Below are 23,572 nucleotides of genomic sequence, written 5' to 3'. Positions count from 1 at the left end.
GATTATTTCACAATTAAATTACTAGATATCCACACGTGGATAGTACCCAGCAGCTCATGAGTAAAATCTTCACAATGTGGCTTAGCATGGTATTCATTTATCTTTCAGTTCAAGAGACTCTTCACTGCAATAGTTACGAACTAAGTGTCATTACCATTAGTGCCAAAATTCAAAATTCAGAAGAAGGTGAGACACGTAAGGTGTGTTCACTTAATGTGCATACTTAACTTCTATACTTTGAAACCAAGTAAAATAGGGTATTTAAATACCTGGAGTCTGTCCTTCTTAGGTAAAGTAAGCCTGACCCTGAGCTGTCCTATCATAAAACTCCCACTCACATTGGTAAGCAATTACTCAAAAGGTTTCACAGCACTGTTCACACACGTAAATGTTCATCAGCCCATACAAGGGAATAAACATTCTTACCCACAGTGTGCAGAGGGGATTTATATAACTCTCTGCCCCCATAATGAAATGGAAATATCAACTGCACATGGCTGCATTCCTTTACAGGCAACACTAATAGCAACAGAAGAATAACCTTGCCAAGCTCCAAAAGTCGCATATTTATTTATACTCACAAATGTGAAATGCTGCGGTGGTTTTCAACAAAACAGAAAATAAAGAACTGTAGTGATAAAATTAGGGACTGAATAATATCGGTGGCTTAAACAGCATGGAAGACACTTCACTGGAAAGCATTCCCAGAATCCAGTACCCAGCCCACAGGTATTGTGTGCCCTTAGTGCTGTTGCCACAGCAGAAGTGACTTTGTTGTCTGTCTTCTAAAATGAAATTACTGAAATCCAAGAAACAAATTAAAAAGACAAACAGCCTCAACCTGAAAAGAGTTTTCAAGGGAATTTATTAAATTCTACCTCCAGCTTCCACAACAAGGACTTGTATCTTCTTTATAGGGCCATGATCATCACTGTAATAACATATTGGCATTCTGATTGTAATTGTTGTATCTGTGACAAGTAATGCTCCATTGGTATCATAAACTGGTGCTGGTTTCTTTTTGGGCCTTGGTGGTTCTGTTTTTAAGAAAAGATATACCACAGAGTTCTGTTTTACAATATTTTCACTGGAGGTACGTTAAGGCACACAGCTGAGTTATGCAAAAAAAATCTCCAGCATATTTTCAGGAACAACTTAATGTTTCACTTACTGTCTTAAACCTCTAAAAACTGTATTCTGATAAATGCCTACATATATAATTTTCAATTAAAAGAAAAAACAATAAAAAGAGTGATTTTAATTTTTCAATTAATATCAATCAATAACTTTGACAACTGTGATACTGCATACTTAGCTATTCCTATGTCATATCCTAAGTTGTTTGCTGATAGTGATTGAAATATTGAACTTGATATGATTATTTCAATGAGTCTGCCTGTGTTTGACAGTATGCTTCTGATACAAATAGTAAATGATCAGAAAACTGAACACTACAATTCAAGGGGATCAATTATACATTCCTGTTCCTATATTATGTATCCCCTAAATACTAGCTCAAGGCACACAGCTGTGTAATCACAGGTGGAAGAGCAATTTCTTCAGAATTTATAGAGATTTCAGACACAGCTTACTTTATGGGACATACCTTTGATATCCATGGTTATTTTCAATTGAATTTTTGGCCCTGCACCAGCACCATTAATTGCATACACCTTAAAAAAACAAACATTTGTTTTAATGAGTATTTTAATAGCTTCATATTTGACAATTCTGGATATATCTGTAGCAACAATAAATGCTGAAACACTCCTTTTGTCATTCACACTAGTCTAGAACTTACTTTATATTGCTTTGAAATCCTAAGTGTGGTAACACTTCATTGCTTATTCATTGCAGGATGTAGCTCTTAAAAAAGGAGTAAGTAATTTCACTCAAAGAATGATCATTCCTTGTCTTGTGTCCCAGCCTCTGACTATTTCAAAGTACTTCATGCACATACTTCTAGCAAGCTCTCCTTGCAGAACTGGACCTTTCATGTCCAGTGAGCAATGCCAGTACTGGAATTAAGAGAGACATTTAGGCTTTCGCTTGTGACTATGTGTCACAAATTGCTTTGCTACATGAACTGATCATCCAAACCAGTGATGCATCCTGCTCCCACTTGCTCTATCCTGTTCATTGCTCCCCACGTTCCTCACACTTGCCTCTCTTTGCACCCCAGCTAACATTCTTGGCATGAAAATCTCATATTCAGCCAAAGTTTCAAACTAATCTCACACTTATATCAAAGAAAAAGAAATACTCCCCCCCCCCCCCGTTGCCCGACAAATGTATCAGTTCTTACGCTGACATTATAGGTATGTCCTCCTTTAAGTCCTTCTATCATGGCAGTGACTGACTGATCTTTTTTTTTAATGACACTAAGGTTGTGGATCTGGATGGCAGCAGGGTCATCTTCATTGTAAACCATAGCTTGATACACTTGAATATTTCCATTTGGTTCAGATGGTGGCACAAATGTTACTTGGAATTTTGTTACTTCATCTGGTATCTTCTGAAACGTTATGTTGTTAGGTGGGTCTTCAGGCACTGAAATAAATATTTCAATGACCCACTTAATCAGTTTACTACTATTACTATTAGAGTAAAACCTGAAAAATTAAAATTATATTTTTTGTATATCAGTATTATTTCATTGATATTTTCTGGGTTGAATTAAAAATTCTCAAATACTTATTGCATATTAACACAATAAATACTTACTGTATCATAAACACAATAAAAAGTCAAATATCTACTGAAATCCTCTTCCTAATGATGGTACTGAATGCTACAAACTTTTAAAATAATGATTAGATAACAGTAGTGATTACTCAGAAATTTTTTTCCTGATTATCTATTTAAAAAGCCTGAAAGCATCATTATACCTCAAAACACATCTGGGGTCGACAAATCCTTGCACAAGTTGACAAGCAAGAAGCACGAGTCAGTGAGTATTCCTTTCTGAAAACAGCAGAGTATTCCTCTGTTAACATCAAGCTCTCTCCCAACATATAAACAAGCAACTGTGCTCCTAAGGGTCTCTGCTTTTCACAACTAAATCTTTGGGAAAATTTTTCCACTAACTGACACCCAGACACAAAGCACAACATGCATTTTTCCTGGAGGCAGTATCTTGTCAAATGCTGATTCCAGTAGCTTATTCTTAAGACAGCAGAGGTATAAATAATTTTCCCAATGTCCCTATCTGAAGGAAAAGGCTGTAACGTTCTTTCCAGGCAGCTAAATATTTATTGCTCTACCTGAGAAGACAAGTATGTGGCGTGACCTCTAAATAGTGAAATCAAGCAATGGAAGGTAAACACATTCCCTCAGCCAAGGAGTTAGATGCAGTCGTCCTATTTCCCAGGTTTTTTATACCAGCCAACAAATGCTTACTGAGGCTTCTCTGCAGTAAGTCTGTGTCAACTGGTCCTGACTAAGCCATATGCTAAGCTGTACAAACCAGATGAAATGAGATGGAAAAAAATAAACCTGTTCGTCTCCAATTTTACTGTACCTCCTAATGTATCTCATACTCATATAAGGAAGAGAGCTACCAGAAAAGGCACCACAGGATGCTGTCTGTCCCAGAATAGACCCAGCTACCACATAGCCACACCTTTTTCCACAGCACAACAGCATATGATCTTCCAGGCATAGAAATAGGTAATGAAATAATTAGAATTTATCTTATTTAAAGCATTGGAGATATCTATATCATCTATATCTATATCTATATCTATCTATACACATACATATCATATGCATATAGTATCATTTCAATAGGGACCTTGGATTTTCATACATCAAAGGAAAGATAGATGATAAATAAAGTCACTTTGTAGTACATTTAAATCCGACATTAACCTGAGTATGTAACTAAAAAGTTGTTCTGCAGCAGACCCTCTAGAGATAAGGTAATTATGCTTTATACACAGATGATAATTCGCTAGAATGAAACAGAACGTCAATACCTCTTGAGAAAATATTTTTAGTGTTTTGCTTGTTTGCTGGTTTAAACAATGGAAAACAATTCAAAAACAGCAAAGAGAGTAGACAGACGATAACCATGATCTATGTATGTAAAGTTAGGACTAAGTTTTCCCCATGTACATATTTATATTTCTGTACTATTTAAAGCTTTCTAAGCAAATGCAAATGCTGTCTACTTTTCTTTAACATCTCATTTCTCAGTTTTATTTCTCTGACTAACTTAACAGCATTATCTACTTTTGTCACCTTAATATCTAGCTCAGTCTCCAGATCATTTAGAATCTGTGGAAGAGCTAACTCAAGCAAAGTTTCCTATGGGCCTTCACTAGCAACTTCCTTTCACAGAGAATACACAGATAACGTCCTCAAGTCTGCACAGATACCACTTATAAACGGTAGGATTCACTTCACCTAATTTTTAATGTTTAAATTTTGCAGCAAAACCAAGGATGTTGTGTGAAGTTTTCAGTAGTCTCTTAACAGGTACCTCCACAAAGGAGTCACCCCTGACTAAGACAGGCATCTCATATACACATGGTAATGTACAGATAGAACCTCTCTCTTCATTACCCATGGAAGTAATCTAGTTGGCTGTGTTCCACAAAGCCAAATTTTACGTGGAGCAAGATAGGATCCAGCATAACTGAAGGTAAATCTTAGTATTTATAACCATTCCTTTTTTGTTGTCTTGGCAACTTTTTAAATATTAAAGAAAAAATATTGTGAAAAATAATCTATATTAAAAGCCCACATTGTGTTTAAAGTCCTCATTAATTTGCCAAATTAAAGAAAACCTGTGAATTTTGATCTGTATAAAGTAGAAAAAATATTACAAACCTGCTTCAAAAGTGGAGACAATTACAGGGGAACTAGGCTTGCCTTCTAGGAGTGCAGCATTAACATCCCCTGTGAAGGCAATGATCACTACAGAATACCTTGTAAATGCTTTCAAATCAGAAATTTCTAAGATTTTATCCTCCTCATTTGTCTTCAAAAACTGAGCTTTGTAGTTGTCATTATCCACCTGTAAAAAACCAGTAAAATAAAAAAAAAAAAGTTGTTACAAGGCTTGAAACAGCAAAAGCAGGAAATTATTATTTGGATATCTTATTAAAGTTTTATTATTCCACTTCCCTAACTAGTTATATAGAAGGGTTCACAAGGAGTCTCTGGATCCCAAGTGTACAAAGCTGTGCTGGGGAATCCACTCCCATCTAACCCATGTGCTGCCCTTCTGGCACTTCATGTAGTTTGTGCTTAAGGGAATGGGCTCTTTGGTTGGTGCTGCCTCACACCAAGCAAACATGAACCAATTTGGAGACACTGGGCCAACGCAATTATGGTGACCTGAAACAGGCATCAAACTAGGCAAAGATCCAGAAGATGAGCATCTCTATATCAGAAGATTGTTTGGAATACTATTAGAAAGTTGGGCAGCAATATATAATGTTGATTCAACATTGGAAGGTGCAATTCTTCTTTGGATATATTCATAGAAGCTCTTTTTCATGAGACAATTGGGAAGGATTAATTCTCCCAGCAGGAACCTGGAAAGATTTAAGGTTCATTCTAAAAATGGGTGGACTATAGGAGACCTAGTAATAACTTTAAAATATAAAAAAAGTGTTAATAAACTGAAGATAAGCCACTGTTTACAGTGTTCACAAAAATACAAATAGAAATTTTGCTTACCCAAAAACCAAACAGAAATAAAAATTACACAATCTGCATTGATATACCTAAAAATGTAACTAAAACCATGACTAGGAATCTAGTTATCAGGTAAAATAATATGTTGAGGGTTGCTGAGCAATTTTCAGCACTGGATATTTTATGAAAAAGACAATTAATAGTTTTTGAGGAATACTTTAGGTACACTTGTTTCTGTGTTAGAGCAGGCTACAGGTTGAATTACATTGTGGATACTTCTGATCTTTACATCTCAAATAATCTGTAGTTCTGTAGAAAAATCTCCTGTGTTGGACTTTATATCCAATTAATCACTTCTAAGGGTATCTTCAAAAACAACAAAAAGGACAAAATGGGTGCTTTTCTAGTGTTTCATCAAATATCAATTACAAAATTTTATTTATGTATATTCCCACTGCTTCAGTTAATAATGTTTTTATTATTGTTTCTTCAGTGTGTAATTTGAAAAGAGAATTAGGTAGCTGTACAGTAGTTTTCCCACTGAACAAAATCTGTATTAAATGCAGCTGATAAAACATTAGAACAGCTCAAGCATACCATTTATTTGACAGATAGGCATATATCCCCACTGAGAATTAACCTGAACTAAACTTTCTGATGAATTACACAGACATTCATTTCCTGGGATGGCCATCAAGAGCTGAAACATTTTCTTCTTTCTGACTATCAAGAATCTGGCATATAAATATTTATGCAACAGCTAAAGTACAATCACAGCACTACATCACTAAATTTATTTCTATTCTCCATGAATTTTAATGGTTAAATTCCATTTTCCTTACCTATTTCCATGAATATTTTATTCAGAATTACTCATTCAGAATTACAGTACAACAATCTAAAACATGACTATGAGGAAAAATAATGGAGTAGTATTTAGCTTTTCTGATCCTTAAAGCTGCAAGGCACATCCTAGTAATTTAAGCAGAATCCTAATATTCCTATTCAGTTATGAATACTAATCATTAACTTTTAGTATTTAACAGAGGAGAAATTCAAATTATTCTGTTCCATTGTGCTATTTTTATAAATATTTAAAGATACTCAGCTGAGAATAAGAACAAGTAAAATTACACATACTGGAAATTTGTGGAATTTGGAGTCTTCATAAAACTTTCCCACTGGGACAATAAAATATATACTAAAAATTTCACCCAGAAAGACTGGGACAGCTTTACTGGTCTTTAGGAAGGAAGAGGTTTGTCTACTAAAATTCTCCAGAACTGGCACCTGTAGTGCCAGTCATTAGACTGACAACATCTAATTACAGGGAATCCATAAACATAAACCTGGTTATCTGAAATATACTTTGAAAAACCCAAAAAATTCACTTTGTAAACACGGGCTCTCCAAAGTGAAGATTTAAAACAGTTTTTTAAGTTCCTTTCAAATGCTGGCAAGTTCACACAGAACAACAGAACATTCCATAGATCATCTTCCTTCAGAAATTTTATTATAACTTATATTGATAAGGTATTTATAATATTTTTAGAGTGTAGATTGAGATGATATCATTGGTAACTTTGGAATTATCAGACAGAGAGGAAATTGTTTCAATGCAAATTGATAAAATATTAAATCCCAAAAAATTCAAGCTTTGAAAACTTAATTTTTAAGTTTTATAAAACCCATGAAATGTTCCCCTGCTGATGCACTAAAATGCTGCTTAGTCAAAAATGACAGGAATTCTTTACAAGGAAGAAGTATTCTCTTACTTTATTAGGGAGGAAATAAAACTTGCTATGTAGTTTTTAGTGACCTACCCGTTGGGCCAAGCAATCATCCCTGTAAGTCCTCCCCTTGTCATACATCCTTCATCCTGCCATTCTATTGCTGCACTAAGCCTGTTCAGAACTGAGCAGATTTCTCTCTGCATGTTGTACAATGAACTTAGAGGAAGAGAAGATTACAGGACTACACATTACTCTTTCTTGTAACTTTTCTGAGTAGTTTAAAAATATTTGGGTTTTTTTAAAACTAATATCCTTAGACACTTTGATAGCAGAAATAGCTCAGCATTAATATATTAGCAGATCAGTAATCCTTATGACACATTCAGAAAAATTAAATATACACACATAGTCTTACTCTCTTCTCAGAAAACTTAAATGCCTTAAATAGTGTTTAAAGGCCTTAAATAGTTTGAAGTAGACTTTAAATTTTTTTTCCTATTATCAAACAGAATGATTCAAAATTTTTGAAGCTGTAAACAGCAACTTCGCTCAGGTAACATCTGGTAACCTACATTTTATTTACACTTACAGCCCTGTCTGTATAATTCCTGGCAGAACATGGAACTTATATTCTACTTTTCATGGGCTTGAACTTAGAAAGATGCCTATCTTGTCACAGGGCAGGAAATGGGATTTATTAATGGTGGGTTTAAGGAGTTTTGTAAGTGCAGTAGAGGATGAAAAGAGAAAAGCCACCAGAGTTTTCCTCTTATGTCAGCTTTTTTTTGTTATAAAGATCAAGGAGAAAGAAGTGTTATTACTGTGCTACCAAAATAGGACTAATCTGATGGACAGAGCACCAAGTGCAAAGTGGAAAATCTAGCTTGACTTTAAAGTTTGCCCTCTGGTGCTGTGTAACTTGGTACAAGTAATTTCCTTTTGCTAGGCTCTCCATTTTTTTGGTTTGTAAAATCACTGCGATGAACCTTTCCTTCCTCTGAAGAAGAAAAGGTCATTATGGTTAAAAAGAGGTCCACTTCCACTAAGCTCAACTACTATTCTCCTGTGTACATTTACAGGTACACTTTTTTCCCTGCAAGATCTCTTATTAGCACATTTTTTAATATGAACCAATGATTTTATCTCCTATTAATAAATGAATAAATGTACAATTAATTCTTATGAGGAATTTCTGTGGAAATAGACACACTTAAATGGTTTCCAACACACTTATGTCTGTAGTGTAATTTCTGTTGCTGTGGTATTGATATCCCCAACCATCTGTATAAGCTCTGAGTAAACAGGGTTGCCTTACTGAGGTAACATCTATGAGGTAGCTCGTTGGTCCTGTAATGATGGCAGGTTCACTCCAGCTGACATTAATACTGTGAGGAGATGTAGCTAAAACAGTCACATTTTCTGGAGGACCATCTGGAGCTGTAGATAAAAAAAAAAGTATATGTGAATGAATCATGGCCAACAAAGTGCACAAAAAATAACCCAGTATAATTTTAATGTCCAGTGGAGGTTTGAAAATAAAACTTTATCTCACAATTAAGATTACACACTGCTTAAATAACTATAATTTTTCTCTTTTTTTCATATGTAAGTCAAACTATGTGATTTAGAAACACATCTTTCATTATAACCAGTACAATTTTTCTAGAGTATGGACTGTCCATGACTTCATTTTAAATTGAGACTATGGGGTTATTTAATTACAAGTTCTTTATAAGTATTTCACATGACACAAGCATAATATATGCAAATATTCATACAAATAGTCAAGTATATTTGTTTATGTCAAATGAACCATTCCAAGAACAAGAAATTGTGAAAAGACATAAAATTCTGAATGCCAGAAAAAATTTCCAGCAGTATCAGAAAGTAGAAGTAGAAATAATTTTCTGCATTTCCTTTCAATTTATTCTTAGCATGTTGGGAAAATACAGAAAACCCAAACAAAAGAAGTGGTAAGAATTGCAAGAGGGCAAGAATGCTCACATTAAGAAATGAGATTTCCCTAAAATTTCCATTTGTTGAGGTGATATGTGAATTAACCTAGTTATTTCTTATTCATGAACAAGAAATTTATGAAATCATAATAACAACTCAGCAATTCTCAGCAAATGGTATTATTTTTTCATAATAACCATCTAAATTTCAGGGAAATGAAATTTGGAGTAGAATGACAACAGATTTGTAGATAATCACAGAACTTGGCTCCAGGGTGCCTTGCTTTTGGATGCACTACAAAAAAAAAGACAACTGTATCACTGAGCAGCCTGGCAAAAAACAAAAAAGTATTTGTGTGTATTTCCACAACTTGACTTCATTGTGCCTTCTTTTGAATCTACCACAAAAATATCCGTATCAGTCAACAGTATATTATAAAAAATTACTGAAGCAATCATAGCTATGCTAATCAAAAGATGCAGCCTCTTTTCTCAAACAAGATTAACACATAAATATGTAGTTTTCCACTATTTAACCATTAAGTAAGAGGGCTAAATGAGGAAAAAAAATTGGAGTATGTAAGAAGCTATTTAGTTCTTCAGGGAGAACAGGGTAGGAAAAAGAAAAGAACATGGAAAGAAGTATGTAGCTGTTGCAGTTATGTGTGAAAGATTAATGAGGAAAATAATAAAATTTTGCACTATGAAGGTGAAAATTTGGCACCATCGTTGCAGAATAAAAGAGAAATATTTGGGATTAGGTAAGGTACTGAAATGAATTTGGGATGTTGGATACAGGAATTAGATTCTCGTGCTGGGATTAGCAGGAATATACAAGACTTTATAGGCAGGATCAAATTCAACCATTGGAAGCAGTCCCCAAAAATACTGAAGAGTATGGAACAAATGAATGGAGTGTAACTGAATGAACTGTGAGTGCACATGGGGGGTGGCGAAAGAGGAGAGTGCTCAGAGCAGGCTGGCTGTCAAGTGGGGAGCTACAAAAAATAAAACAAAATACAAGGGAAAGCATTGTCCCTGAAAATTAGAATAAGCACAAATTCTATTTTTCAGGTAATGCATGTCAGGCTTGTTACCAAACAGCCTTTCAGTGTAAACTTCTAGTAACTATGACAATGATATTTATCAGCTTTATTGCAAAAGGAAATTTCTGAAAAACAGTATAAAAGTATATATATATATATGTACATATATATACAGTTCTTGGGCCTTAGTTTTCATACAAACCAAGTTTCCAAAGACCATTTTCCATTGTTTTTTATAGAACTAATGGACTCTGCAGTTATGCAGAGATGGTGTGAAATAATTTTAAAGCATAATCTCATCTACAAATTATACAGTCTGCAGTTATTTACGTGGTTAATTTCCATATGCAGTTTATATTTGATATATTTGTAGATATTTGCAAGAAAATTCTGATTGACTATGCTATATTTAAGTTACTTGTCTAAAGTACATCTAAATATTAATACATGGTTTATTTTCATTATGCAAAGTAAAATATCAGACATTAACCAAATAATACTGAAATGTAGGAATATTTTCTGAAATTGTATGTATAAGTGGGGAGAAAACCAGAAAATGAAAGGTATCTGACATGTATTATGTCTTACAAAAAAACATCTTTTTTTAATCTCTGTTTGATTCAGTGGATGACTGCCACATTCTGATTTAGGTTTGTTTGTGAAATGAATCTGGTCAGTATGAAGCCATGATATCACTACCCCCTTTCTCTTATAAATCACAGCAATTTACTCTGGAGAAATGACCTAGTCTTATTCTCTCATTCCCCCATAATCCAATCACTTCCTCTCATAAGCACTTTTCTCCTGGTTTTCACAATAATGCATTTTCTGTAACTAATAACCATCATTTCCTGATTATCATGCTTCTATCCTTGCACAGGAATGTGGGTCTTATGGAGGTCAGGGTCATCTTTCCCATCCATCTGTGTCCTGATGCTAAGGCAGCAGTTAAGTGTGTTAGTTTGAAGATAAGTCTGGATAGCCCATCATTTAGCATAATCTTCAAAAATAAGACTGAATACTCCAGTTTTCTAACAGAAATTCATGCTTGCCAGTTTGGTTAGGATCAGCTCCTTTTTTTTTCCTTTTCCCAGTAAAAATAAAGTGTGTGCTTCAGTTACTTGTTTTTTAATCATCTGGGTTATTTTTATGTAGTTTTGAACAGTTATATTTTATATTAGCCCATAATTATTTTCAAATGTTAACTTTTAAGGAAATGTAACAAAAAGAAACACATTCTCCCAGGCAAATCTTTCCAGAAGAAAGAACACATAACAAGACATGAAATCTCATTACTTTTCATCACACAGAAACATTTCTTTAATAGTACCAAGCAACTGGGTATCAGCAGGGACTGGGGAAGAAGGCGCTGAAAAGAGAAGCATAAACCTCTGCCCCATGCTTGTATGTCCTGGCCTTCATGGGACATTGGAACATCTGGGATTTTCCTTTGTACCTCAGTGTATCCTGGCATTAGGGGACTTGGCAGTTTACCAAAAAGCATTGTATTGTGTAATTGTATGAGATCCAAAATGAGGTCAGTGATCTCACTGTCATTCATTTTCCATCTAACCCTCTATGATTATTTTTCTCTCAGAAAACCTAAGTTCAGCCAATCTTGTTCTCCTCAAAAATGTAAAAGTGAAACTTGGGGTAAGTGTAGGGGTGAAGGAACAAAGTTTCCATAGCTATGGAAAACATTTCTTGCCCTTTCCCTTACTGTGATACAACACTGTGATCTTCTGTGCTGGTAACTATATAAATCTAAGTTATGATGGAAATATTTAATCTTGTAGAATAGATTTGGCTCTTGGGCAATCAATCAGCTAAGTAATAATGGTGCCATCACACTACTTTATGAGACAGTAAGACAATTCCTGTGAGATTAATCTGCAGGATGGAAGGCTGAATAGTTTATCTGTGTGATGTGAGAACTGGGCTGCATTAGCAATCCATAGTATTTTCACAGAGTAACTCTATAACCACTCACGGTACAGAACAGTGACATTATTTTTTGTTTGAGACTTGCAAATAAGTTAGAGAATCTTGAAAATAATTCCTATAGCCATACATTATTCTTCATAATGAACAACTGAAAAAAACAGCTAAGATCCTCACCTTACACCCTGGATAGTCAGAATTATTAGGTATTTCTGCTTTAGCACAGCAATCAAATCCTCAGAACTTGTAAAAAACATTTAGGAATTATTTTATGTAATTTCTGCTGCTCTTGAGGTTTCTTCTCTTTATATTCTGGGAAATGAGTCTAACAGTTTTCACTTTATATGCTCCTCCTGAATATGATTATAAATAACTTTCTGAATATGATACGGGAATATTTTCTTTAGGCTTGAGAGAAACACAAATTTCGGAGAACTCAATGAATTATGAAGAAAAAATCCTTTAACTATTATTTCACAACAAAAGTAACTTTACCTTTGGTAGAAGCAATGTCTTACAGAGGCACTTCTTGAAAATCAAGTGAAACAGTGCCTAACTTCTGCCCTCAAATGTGCAAACACAACTCTCATTGATTTTATGGGCTAAGTACTCAGGGTATTTTACATAGCAGCTAAGCACTCTTAAGCCCTAACAGACCAAGTATATTGGCTGTGTATCAGCAGGCTAATCCAAAGGATGCTTGGCCCTGTTCATGAGGGAAAGGAGAGGGAGATCAACACCTGTTTTCTGTTACAAGGCTGCCCAGAGTGCCGATTGTGCTTGGTGCATTCTGAATTGCTCTTTCCTGCTATAGGCTGTAGCCTTTGCAAAATAAAGAGCAGAACTGAGGAGATTTTTAACAGCAATTCTAAAAACTAGGCTTTGAGAAGTATGGGATACCTAGAAACATGCCCTTGCTAAAGATCAGCCGGTGCTCATGGAGGCTCCTAGCACTGCTGAAGCACGACAGAGCTGCCAGCTGTTTACCCAGATGTGTCATGTCACCTTTGTCTTCTTTTTCCTCCTCAGCTGATTGCCATTATCCCAGAAAAAGACCAGTGCCCAGACATGACATTTGGAATAGTGCCATGCTGCCTTGACTCCACAGCGGTGTGTTTTATAGGCAGCTTATCTCCTGATGTGTCGCCAGCCTAACTCCCTGGAAATTCATTGCTGCCTACTTCCATCACCACAGATACAGGCCAGCAGCCCCAGACACTGGGCTGGAAGAACTGGTGGAACCTTTATACTTTCTACCCCACCACTTGTAAACCATCTAATAGAACACACAGAGGACCTGCTGCTGAGAATAGCACTGAATTGGAATGGAAAGGGCTCATGCGGTCTGAGATGGTTATACTTTGATCTACCATCCTCTCAGTGGGGCTGGATAGGAAAGTAGCTCTGTCTTAAACCAAATCATCACTCTCTGAAGAGGAAATCATAAAAAGCATCCTAACTGTATGCAATTATATGTGTTTTCATTATCTGCTTCCTCTTCCAGTTTAAATCCCTAACTTTTTTTTAACTCTGCAACAATTATTTTTTAAGTCTTTGCATACATCAGCAGCTGAGTTCTATCATTTTAATAGTAAGAAATATCCCCAGAGCTGCTGGCTCAAGAGTTGCTCAAGTTGTGGAGAACTTCTGTTATCTATCTTCTGCTCCATTTGTGTTTGTTGGGTTTTTCTTTCCCTTAATTTAAAATGTTGCTCTGATTTACAGGCAGAGCTTTGCCATGAGTCACCAGACAAAGAAAGTAAGTGCACATGAGAATGACTCTGCAGCTGATTCCAGCACTTCTCAATCCAAAGGACTACTTCTGAGCTTTATAAAAAATAAGGCTGTTAGGATGTTTACTATCACAGTGTCTACACATCACATGATTATAAAAACCTGAGTGGAACAAGGCAAATATCTGGACCACTGAGTAATCCTTGGTACACAGCTCTTTAAATACCTGGTAACTATATTATTATTATTATTATTATTATTATTATTATTATTATTATTATTATTATTATTATTATTATTATTATTATTTTGAAAGGGGAAATTACTAAAAGAGCTCTGATTGAGTCAGGCTATCCTTGGTGATTCTCAGTGGTTCTGCAGACACCAGATCTCAGGCATTCTCTGTCCTAGGATGGCTGCAAACTGGTAGGGAGGATCATATATTCCCATGACAACCACCTAAATAATTTATGTTTCATGTCCCCTTCTCTCAAATATTTTGTGCTGACTTATTTATGACAACTACCTCTTCTCTTACTTGGAAACTTAAATCCTCAGCTGAGGCATGAGAGTTCTAATATGTGTCAAGGCAATCCTGTACATGTTTCATGGCTACTCTGATTAGTAAACTCTGTAGGTGGATATAGTTTTAGTAAGAAATCTTAATCCCTCAGAAACCATTGCTTAAATTCCATTGCCAAAAACAAACAACAGCATTTCCAGAAAGTTTTACAATTTAATGAACAGACTTTTAGTCAAAGAATTTAAAGAATATTTTTTTCATTGGCACACCCCACAAGTGAAATTGTATTGAAAAATGGCATATCAACTCATACCAGCAAAAATTCAGACTTACCATGTCTACACAGGTAGTACAGCTGAGGATTGAAATACTGTTGGGTAAGCAGTAAATATAAAAGAGTACACAAAATACATTGAAATACCAGTCAGTATAAGGTATGTATACCTACCACACAATTTATATACACACACACACACACACACACACATATATATATATAGTAGGTCAAGAGTAGCTATAAATCCTTATTGTCTCTGAAGAAATAACTTCAACAAGAGTTCTTGTTATTTAAATGAACATCACATTGTTATAGCATTATGAGACATGGCAGACATCCTTACTTACAGCCAGGAAGGGTTTGAGTTGAAATCCAAGGTGAAGAACTGCCATAACCAACATTTGTACTGGCAGCAACAGCAAATCTGTACCATCTGTATTTTTTCAGTTCATACACTGTGTCTTCTATCCAGTCATCCATGACATTTTCATATAAATACTGATGCATCTCATATTCAATACATTCCATAGCCTCCCAGTCACTGCAGTGGATGGATTGTAGCTGTGTGGTAATCTTGTAGTTTTGAAAGTAGCCAAGGATAGATTTTGGTGATCTCCAATGCAAGGTCACACTTGTTGATTGCACATTGGAAAATACAATATCTCTGGGTGCGCTAGGAACTATAGATTAAAACACTTGTAAGAGACCTTAATTTGAATGAAAAGTGATTGCAACTATACGACTTTTATCCACTGTTGAAAACATATTTAATAAGCATATCTAAAGATCAAGATTCAAATTAATATGTTTAATAAGCAATACTTCCAATGGCATAAATCACAGTGTACATAATTAGGTAGCATATGTTAACTACAGCTTTTGAAATAAAGAAAAAAATATTCTTGCAGGCATGGGATGTAGAACCAGTTTAGAGAGATGTTACATTTCTATTGCTACTTTTGGGGCACTGTCTCAACTAATGGAGGGAATATTACACAAAGTTATTTTTCTATGCTAAAACCCATGGCATGTTTTACTGTGGGTTCTAACTGAGGTTCTTCAGCCCTCATTTAGAAATACTCATGTATCTCCTTCTCTTTTGCTAATATGTGAAATCCTCACACAACACATCAAGGTAAGTTTTGTAAATCTCCCGTCTCACCTTCTGAACAAAAAGTATCAATACATGCAATATGTTTCTCTGGCATTATAGAAGTGCTTTACAAGAACATTAAGAGAAAGAGCTGAATAAAAGATAAAATAAGCTTCCCACAAATTTTGCTTCCACTTATTTGTAAGAAGTTATATTCAGATCCATGAGACAGAAGCAGTGCATATATGTACATACATATGCATGTACACGCACTTACCCTGTCTATACTGAGTCAGCAGCGCACTCCCAGATTTCACAGAGCAGTTGAACATATGGTTTTGTGCTATATCACATAGTCATAGAGAAAGCTAATATTATCTCTAAGACTCTGTAAGATAATACTAATACTCTCTATGGCAAAAAACTGAGCAGAAAAATCAGCTCAGAAATCATTGTGTGCACATAGCTTTAAAGAGTGCTTTAGAGTCTTTGGGGGAAGAGGTATCACTGGTAAAAGAAAAACACATGATACATCCTCAAACTGAAACTGAAGAAATCCCAAGGCTTACATAAAGAGGAAAAGGATCCCAGACCAATGTTACTGGGGAAGAGAAAACACCCCTTTTTCTTTTCTTTCAGCCCTATGGGAATATCTGATGTTTGATTTTGTCTGCAACAATTTGTTTGTTAAAATTATCACAATATAATAAGATAAAACTTCTCCACTAAATATGGATATTTAACAAGAAATATAAATTCTGAATCAGACAAAGATGTGTTGATGAAAAGGTTGAGAAATTAAAATCCCTTCAAATGAACCCAAAGCAGATGGAGTCTGCAGGAGAGGGAGTAGGCAGAGAACCATAGGCCATCTCTTGTTCTTCCACTGAGCTCTCATGCCCAAGTACCCAGCACCCCAACATGCAACAGCCCCATAGGCCCCCATCTTGCTACACACTAACGAGACACAGAACAAAACCAAACTATATTAAAAAAATCTTTGCTAAAGACAACTTCCATCATTATACTCCATGCTATCAAAATTAAGTTGTTTTTCTCTGCTGCTATTAGCATGAAGATAAGTACATAAAGTAGAAAAAATATCAAAACATGCAGTACCATTCTTGCTTGCTCAGATTTGGGGATGTAATACTTAATTTACCCCCTTTCAAAAAATAACTGCAATATTGTCATAAAAACTATATAAGCTGTATTAGCTATTTTTGTAAATTACAAGAAATGTCCTAGTTTGACTACTACTTTATGGAAAAAAAGGCAGAGAAATACTACATGGTTAGTAGAAAATACCTGTATTTTTCTTCCATAAGTCTTCTATTCTGTTGCAATGTATCCTGTTAAGATACTGCAAAAATTTGACTTCTTATACACTCAAATATGATAATGATAAAATGTGGGATAGAATAGAAAACTACTATTGGGCTATATACCAATACAGATACTAGGGTTTGTCATAAAGCAGATAGCAACTGGTTAGTTGCTGGGTGTTAGTAGAAAGGTGGAAATATATACTTTCACTTGCTGAAATGTGCAGCTGGTTTAAGCCCTGGCTGGCACAACTGCAGTCTCTGCACCTAAAACAAGGCAGGTTAAAGAGGCTGGTCACAGACAAAGGAAGAGCAATGCCCATGGTCTAGACACCATGGTGGCCTTTCCTTCTTAAGGAGAGTACCTGGTTCCCTTATTTTCAACATGCATGATGACATCAAAAATAACCAAGTGTTAGCAGTATTGCAGTAAAGAAGGAAAAGACGCTTGGCTTTCACAGAACTAGAAATTGTATCAGGCAAAACGGTGGTGACTTTGATTTGTGGGCTCTCTGGCAGACTAACAAAATTCTAATAAATCCAGCCTCTATGAACCCTCCTTGTATTTGGAAAAGAGACAAACTCACTGAAAGTGAGGGAAGAATGGAGGGTGGAGAAATGATGTTTCTCTTTCTATCTGCCCTTTTTCCAACTGACTGCTGAAGATGCCCATACATATTATCTTCACAAGGCTGAAAGTAACACCTGGGATTATCCCAGTAACACTATATGAAAACAACCATTTTAAAAGATAAACTTGCAGGTATTCTGATAGCAGACAATCTGACAAGCATTTCTTCTTTCACACAAAGGCTTGGATAACTATTTTCTGTTGTCTTTTTTTCACTTTATAAAGACCTATATAAAGAAAATATTTGTAACCTAAAAATCAAGAGTCAGTCAGCAGTATTCACAGTAAAATTTTCTCTCTCATTCCCTAGATAGACCTTTAAAATGGAATCAGAGCCTTAAATGTTAGTCACTTTAAAATCAAGCTAACTTTTTCTCCTTCCTTACCTAGGCAAATCAAACATAAACGTAATCACTCATTGGAACAAATGAAAAGATGTGACCTGAAACTGGAGCAGATCAAAGACGTTTGGTCCTAGGGCCCCAGTGAAGAGCAGTGACACCCAGTGGCACAGTGTCTCTTGAACTTGGTGATTGTGTTCAGAGACAATTTCAAGACAGCTATGCTATTGGGTTACAGATACAAAGAGGATTACAATTACTCTAGCATGGAGAATCAGATTTCCATTCCTCAAGAATGACTAAAATTCCCCCAACTTTTTCTCTCCACAGATGGTACTGATTTGAACAAACCATTCCATGCTTCCTAGAGTAATCATGGAGCTTGTCTAAATTTTCTAAACATGACTTAACTATGATGAAGTGATCACTGTTCACACTAAAAATTATGGAAGCCAGAAACTGAATATTTTTCAAATATTATTTCAGGTTACATTGGAACTGTATAAAGACTTATTATCGATTCTTATACACTGACAATTTGATATGTACCTCATGGGAATTGTATTACTAATCCAAATTTCCAGAAAGGTGCACTGAAAGAAAGGGCATGAGAAAGGTTATGATTGTGGTATTGTAAGAAACTAATTGCTGAGGACTGTTCTCTGATTGGCTAGTGGAAATTCTCATCCTAATTCCAAGTTTAAATTTCCCAAGAATCATACCTAGGATCCCTTAAGTCTCATCACATATCTCACAGTCTTTCCCTATTGTATTATTTTTACTATAATTCAACTATCTCTGGGAGTAGGGAGTCATTCTAAGTCTGAAACATTTGGTGCAATGTACTCCACCTAATTTTCCATTTAATAGCTTCTAATTCAGCTTTTGAAAGCCAGCCAGGGAGCTGGCAGAGAGGCTAACCATGAAATGGTGGTGAATTCAGTTTCTGGAATGGAAGAGGTATGAGGTATTTTCAGATTCATCTCCCATTGTTCATATGATGCCTAAATTTCAATGCAAAGTCACTGAAATCAGATCCGCATGGGATATTAAGCTCCTAAAACCTATTTACATGCCTGAACTCTCACTGAAGTTGACAGAAAGTTAAACACCTAAATAGAAGTTAGTTTGGCAGATCTCAGCCCTATGCTTGTCTGGCTATAATTCTAATCAGTCCTTCCAAAGCTGGTGGACTGCTCTGGAGTAAGTTTTTATTTGATAACATAAATATAAGGAAATTCTTGGTAGAAAAAGCACAGTGGAAACACTCGTATCAAGTTAAAATTGGCCAGCAAAACTGGTTTAAACTAACAAAAAACACGTGGTAGTAAACACCTTATTCACAATGCAAAGATAACCTGAGGGCAGCAAAGGACACATACACAAATCTACTGAGAAAAGAGAGGTTATGGCGTTCTGTGGAGACTTTTGTAGAAAGCAACAACTACAGCTGCACAGGCTGTGAACAGAAGAAGTAATATGATATGGCATAGTTCCTAACAAAGTTAATAAAAAAAAGCCTGCCTACAGAACAGCTGCTTGTAGCTGGAGTTTGGATTAAAAGGACTGCGGCAGCCTAGAAGTCTGTTGGTATTAAGAGCGTCAATAGGAGGAAAGTGAAGAACAAAGTAGAACCGACAGCAGTGGGCACACAGCAAAAAAAGTCTTCAGAAAATAGAAATAACTGAAAAGAAATATTCTTACTGACTATCTCTATTAAATTTTGAAAGCTTAGTTACAAAAATGAGTTCCATGGGTTAAGCTGATAACCCTGATCATACTAAATACTAATTGAGTATAGAATGCTAACTTCAGGAGGAGTCATCATGATACAAAGTCCTGCTCAGTATGAATAAGTACATCATGAATAGGACTAAAATTATTTTGCTAACATAAAAATGTAAAAAACTGTATACTATTTTTCCCATGACTTGGGACTGACATTATCAGACATGCTTTAAAGGAAATTGCACAGTTGAGAGCACATCTTAAAAGAGCCTCTATGGACCACGTTTCTCTGTCCTTAGCACATTAGAAAACTCAGTGTCCAACTGTTGGATCTAAGTACTGAAAAATAAAATCATGCAAATCTGGAGAGAAATGCACTACTTTAAGCTAAAAAGAGTAGTAAAAATCTACCTGTACTCAAGTCTTAAATGTTCAGCTTTCCATTATACTAAAACACTGTCTGCTATTCAGTAAACATTTTTATTTGACCTGTAGATGGTATACATGTCAGCTTTGTACATATATGTCACCACCATTTCTTATATAGTAATGCAGAGTTGACCTAGTCCCTACAAAAAAATACAGAAATTCCTTTATCCTATGCTATATGAATAATCTAATTTATCAACCTTCTTATAAAAATCACACCAGTACAATTTCATTGGCAGCAACCAAGTGATATTGCATTTTTCTAGTGAAGATTTCCCATCAGCCTCAAAGCCATTAAATTTGGACCAGAAAACTAATCATAAGATGTAAAGAAGTCCAAATTACATTAAAAAAATTACATCTGGGAAAAAAAATCAGCCATCTTGGAAAGAAATGTTTCAAATAATTCCCTCTGAAATTTTTGGATTATTTTACTTTAATAAAATTTAAAAATGTGAATTTGCAGCAGGGATTGAACAGTGAAACACACCGCCCTTTTCTGCATTAGTGACAGGGGACACTGAAGCTCTGCCATTTCTAACACAGTGGCTCTTCAGCAGGCTGATTCCTCAGGATAACCAGGGCAAACCATCTGCACTGCACATCCTACTTGCAGCCCTAAGAACCCCTTGAGGGCATGGGTTTAAATATTCTTCCAGTGCATCATACAGTCATCTGTCATTTTCTTCACTACTTAATGAGGAAAATCATGTAACTCCAGTTCAGAGCTGTCATGAACTGCCAAATCCTGAGAAAAGGATTTATGGTGAAGGAGACAGCATTTCCTTGGATGTGAAGAAGGCTTTAAGCTCTTGCTATGCTTTGTACTTCTCAAAGGTCTTGATTAAAAAAAGCCCACATTTTCCAGTGGGAACCTGCGTACTGGAGATACAAATCCAGAACCTTTCGAGTGCAGAGTGTAAAGACATTTTGTGCACATGTAACAAAAGATGATGCTAATTTGCCACCCCCACACCAAAATACCTGAGAAAGTTTCCCATCACCAATTCCTTTAGGCACTGCTCTTTATTCAGAAGGCATACTTCTGTGTAAAGCTACAAGTTAATGGCCTGGATAATGAAGCCGAGTTTAAATGAAAAAATGCTTCTTGGGCAAATTTCTAGCTATATTTCTTTTAAATGCAAGTCATCATGAATGCATCTCTGTTTAGCAGAAAACAAATGGTAAGGACTGTCACCAGAGTACAGTGGGGGCCTCAGCCTCTTCTTAGACTGTGTTCAGGTATAATATCAGGTATGACCAGCAGTAAGGGGGAGAAGTGGGGAAATTACTCTCTGTGTCTTAGTACTGCAATCAATATGATTAATATTCTCAGAAAACAGTGAAAAGTCTATAAAGTAAAATCTAAATGAAAAAATTTAAAGCAGAAGCAGTTTTCTTTTTATTATTCAAGCTTTGCATACCTCAAGTGGTTTTTTAATTGTTCTATTTTTATTGTAAACTGAATGACGGTTACAATTGTCCCAGATTTGTGAGTTAACTGAATATTCACAGCTTTAGTGTGCCTTTTGGAGAAGTTTCCTACTGTTTAATGGCTGTATCTTGCTTCTAAAAATTCTTTCAACCTTAATGAAATTTCATTTTAGTAAGTGCATTATCTTGAAAATAATCCAAGGATATATATTCAGTCATGAAATCCCAACTCATTTTTGCATGTATATGTATAGTATATTATCTTTGATATCCCTTATAATGTATTTAATCACAAACTAATACTTTCACTACAAAGCCGACAGCTTTTATGACATACTGCAACCTGGCAGAGGTGGTTTACCATGACAATGGAGCTAGATTAGACAAAAAACACTACTAATCTCCTCATAAATTTAAGTTTTATGATTGATGTTTAATTGTACCCAGATATGAACAAATTTACCTCAAAAAAGGCAAACAATCTTGCCAAGAATTTAAAGGTCAAATGCTATGCAGTGAGACACTGAGCCAAATTCGATTTCACTTTATGTCAGAAATAAATGCATTGTCAGTGACTCAGTGCTGGCTACATATTCTGTGACTAATCTTAGACCACCATAAATAAGAAGCTGACAACAGCTATAAAACTGTTTCCATTCCCATCCATGAATCTCCAATTCCTAGTATCCAGTCACTACAAAACAATTCATGCAAACACACAGCTAAAGAAATGTCCTAATAATAACTAGTTTGTTGTAAATATGACTAAGCAACAACAAAGCAAGAAAGGGTCAGTGCAGAGCTTGTGGCAAAAAGCACATGTGTTTTAGTATAAATCCTTCACTTAGGAAAGCTCCTAGTGATAAGACACATGAAACAAATGTTACAAAATAAAGAGTGTAATAAAGTAGGTTTTTTTTTCTCCTTGCTAGCACAACTCCTTATAACATGGACCATAGAACACTACCAGTCCTAATCCATAGCTTTCTCAGTCTTTCCTCAAAGACTAATTAATATCCACTCCCAAATTTCTCAGAAATCCCAACAATTAACTTTCTCAGGTGTCAGGCCTCTTTAACACCACTAGAAGCCTTTCCCCCATCCTCCAAGATCCAAGGAAGTCTCCTGTTCTCTGTTACCAGAGGGTAACATCCCTCCTAGGCAGCTATCTCCAAGTCTGAACTCCATGCCCAGGTTCAGTCTTGCTCTGGCTCTGAGAGATGGCTCCTCAGCAGCCACGGTGTAGAAAAAAGCTTTGAGTGTTCTGACTGCATTTGTGAAATGTCCAGAAATGCAGGAACACATATCTAACATAGAGCACAGCAGCTCAAACGCACTACGTTATTTCCAGCCAACACCGTAAAACATTGAGTAAGAGTATGCTCATGTCTAATACTTAAACAATGCCTTTGCCTTTTCAAAATTGGATTTTGAGCCCTGCTGATGAACAGAAGTTTCTGAGCAAACCAGAGGACAGATGAACCAGGCATAAGTCTTAAATTGCCAAGGCTCTGGACAGAAGGGGACTATCAGGGATCACAAACTGGCCGCATTTGTAGGGGAACTGTTGACAAGGAAGCCAATTTAGGCAGAAAATTTTCATCAGAAATGTGCCACATCATAGTTCAAATAACAGATGTTGCCAGGCTTTAGTGGGATAGACTGTATCATGAGGAGGGGCAGTCATCAAAGTACAACCCTGGCTATTTTCATAATGCTGGCCAAAATATGCCAGC

The 23,572-nt window shown here is 35.7% G+C and overlaps 1 protein-coding gene across 1 annotated transcript in view; it reads right to left on the bottom strand.

Annotated features, from left to right (window-relative positions):
- The window catches only part of PTPRQ (protein tyrosine phosphatase receptor type Q), a 99,190-nt gene that overhangs the window by 32,296 nt on the left and 43,322 nt on the right, over positions 1 to 23,572 (bottom strand). Inside the window, exons 26-31 of the mRNA XM_064731466.1 lie at positions 15,203 to 15,535; positions 8,695 to 8,816; positions 4,834 to 5,020; positions 2,306 to 2,550; positions 1,607 to 1,673; positions 879 to 1,037 (exon numbers count right to left, since the gene is read on the bottom strand). Coding sequence (XP_064587536.1) covers positions 879 to 1,037; positions 1,607 to 1,673; positions 2,306 to 2,550; positions 4,834 to 5,020; positions 8,695 to 8,816; positions 15,203 to 15,535 — 1,113 coding nt within the window. The remainder of the gene's footprint in view (positions 1 to 878; positions 1,038 to 1,606; positions 1,674 to 2,305; positions 2,551 to 4,833; positions 5,021 to 8,694; positions 8,817 to 15,202; positions 15,536 to 23,572) is intronic.

Source organism: Zonotrichia leucophrys, chromosome 1A (assembly GCF_028769735.1).
Source record: "Zonotrichia leucophrys gambelii isolate GWCS_2022_RI chromosome 1A, RI_Zleu_2.0, whole genome shotgun sequence".
In the NCBI taxonomy this organism is placed as follows: Eukaryota; Metazoa; Chordata; class Aves; order Passeriformes; family Passerellidae; genus Zonotrichia; species Zonotrichia leucophrys.
Note: the sequence above shows the minus strand (reverse complement) of the source record. Positions and strands in the feature narration are given on the sequence as shown.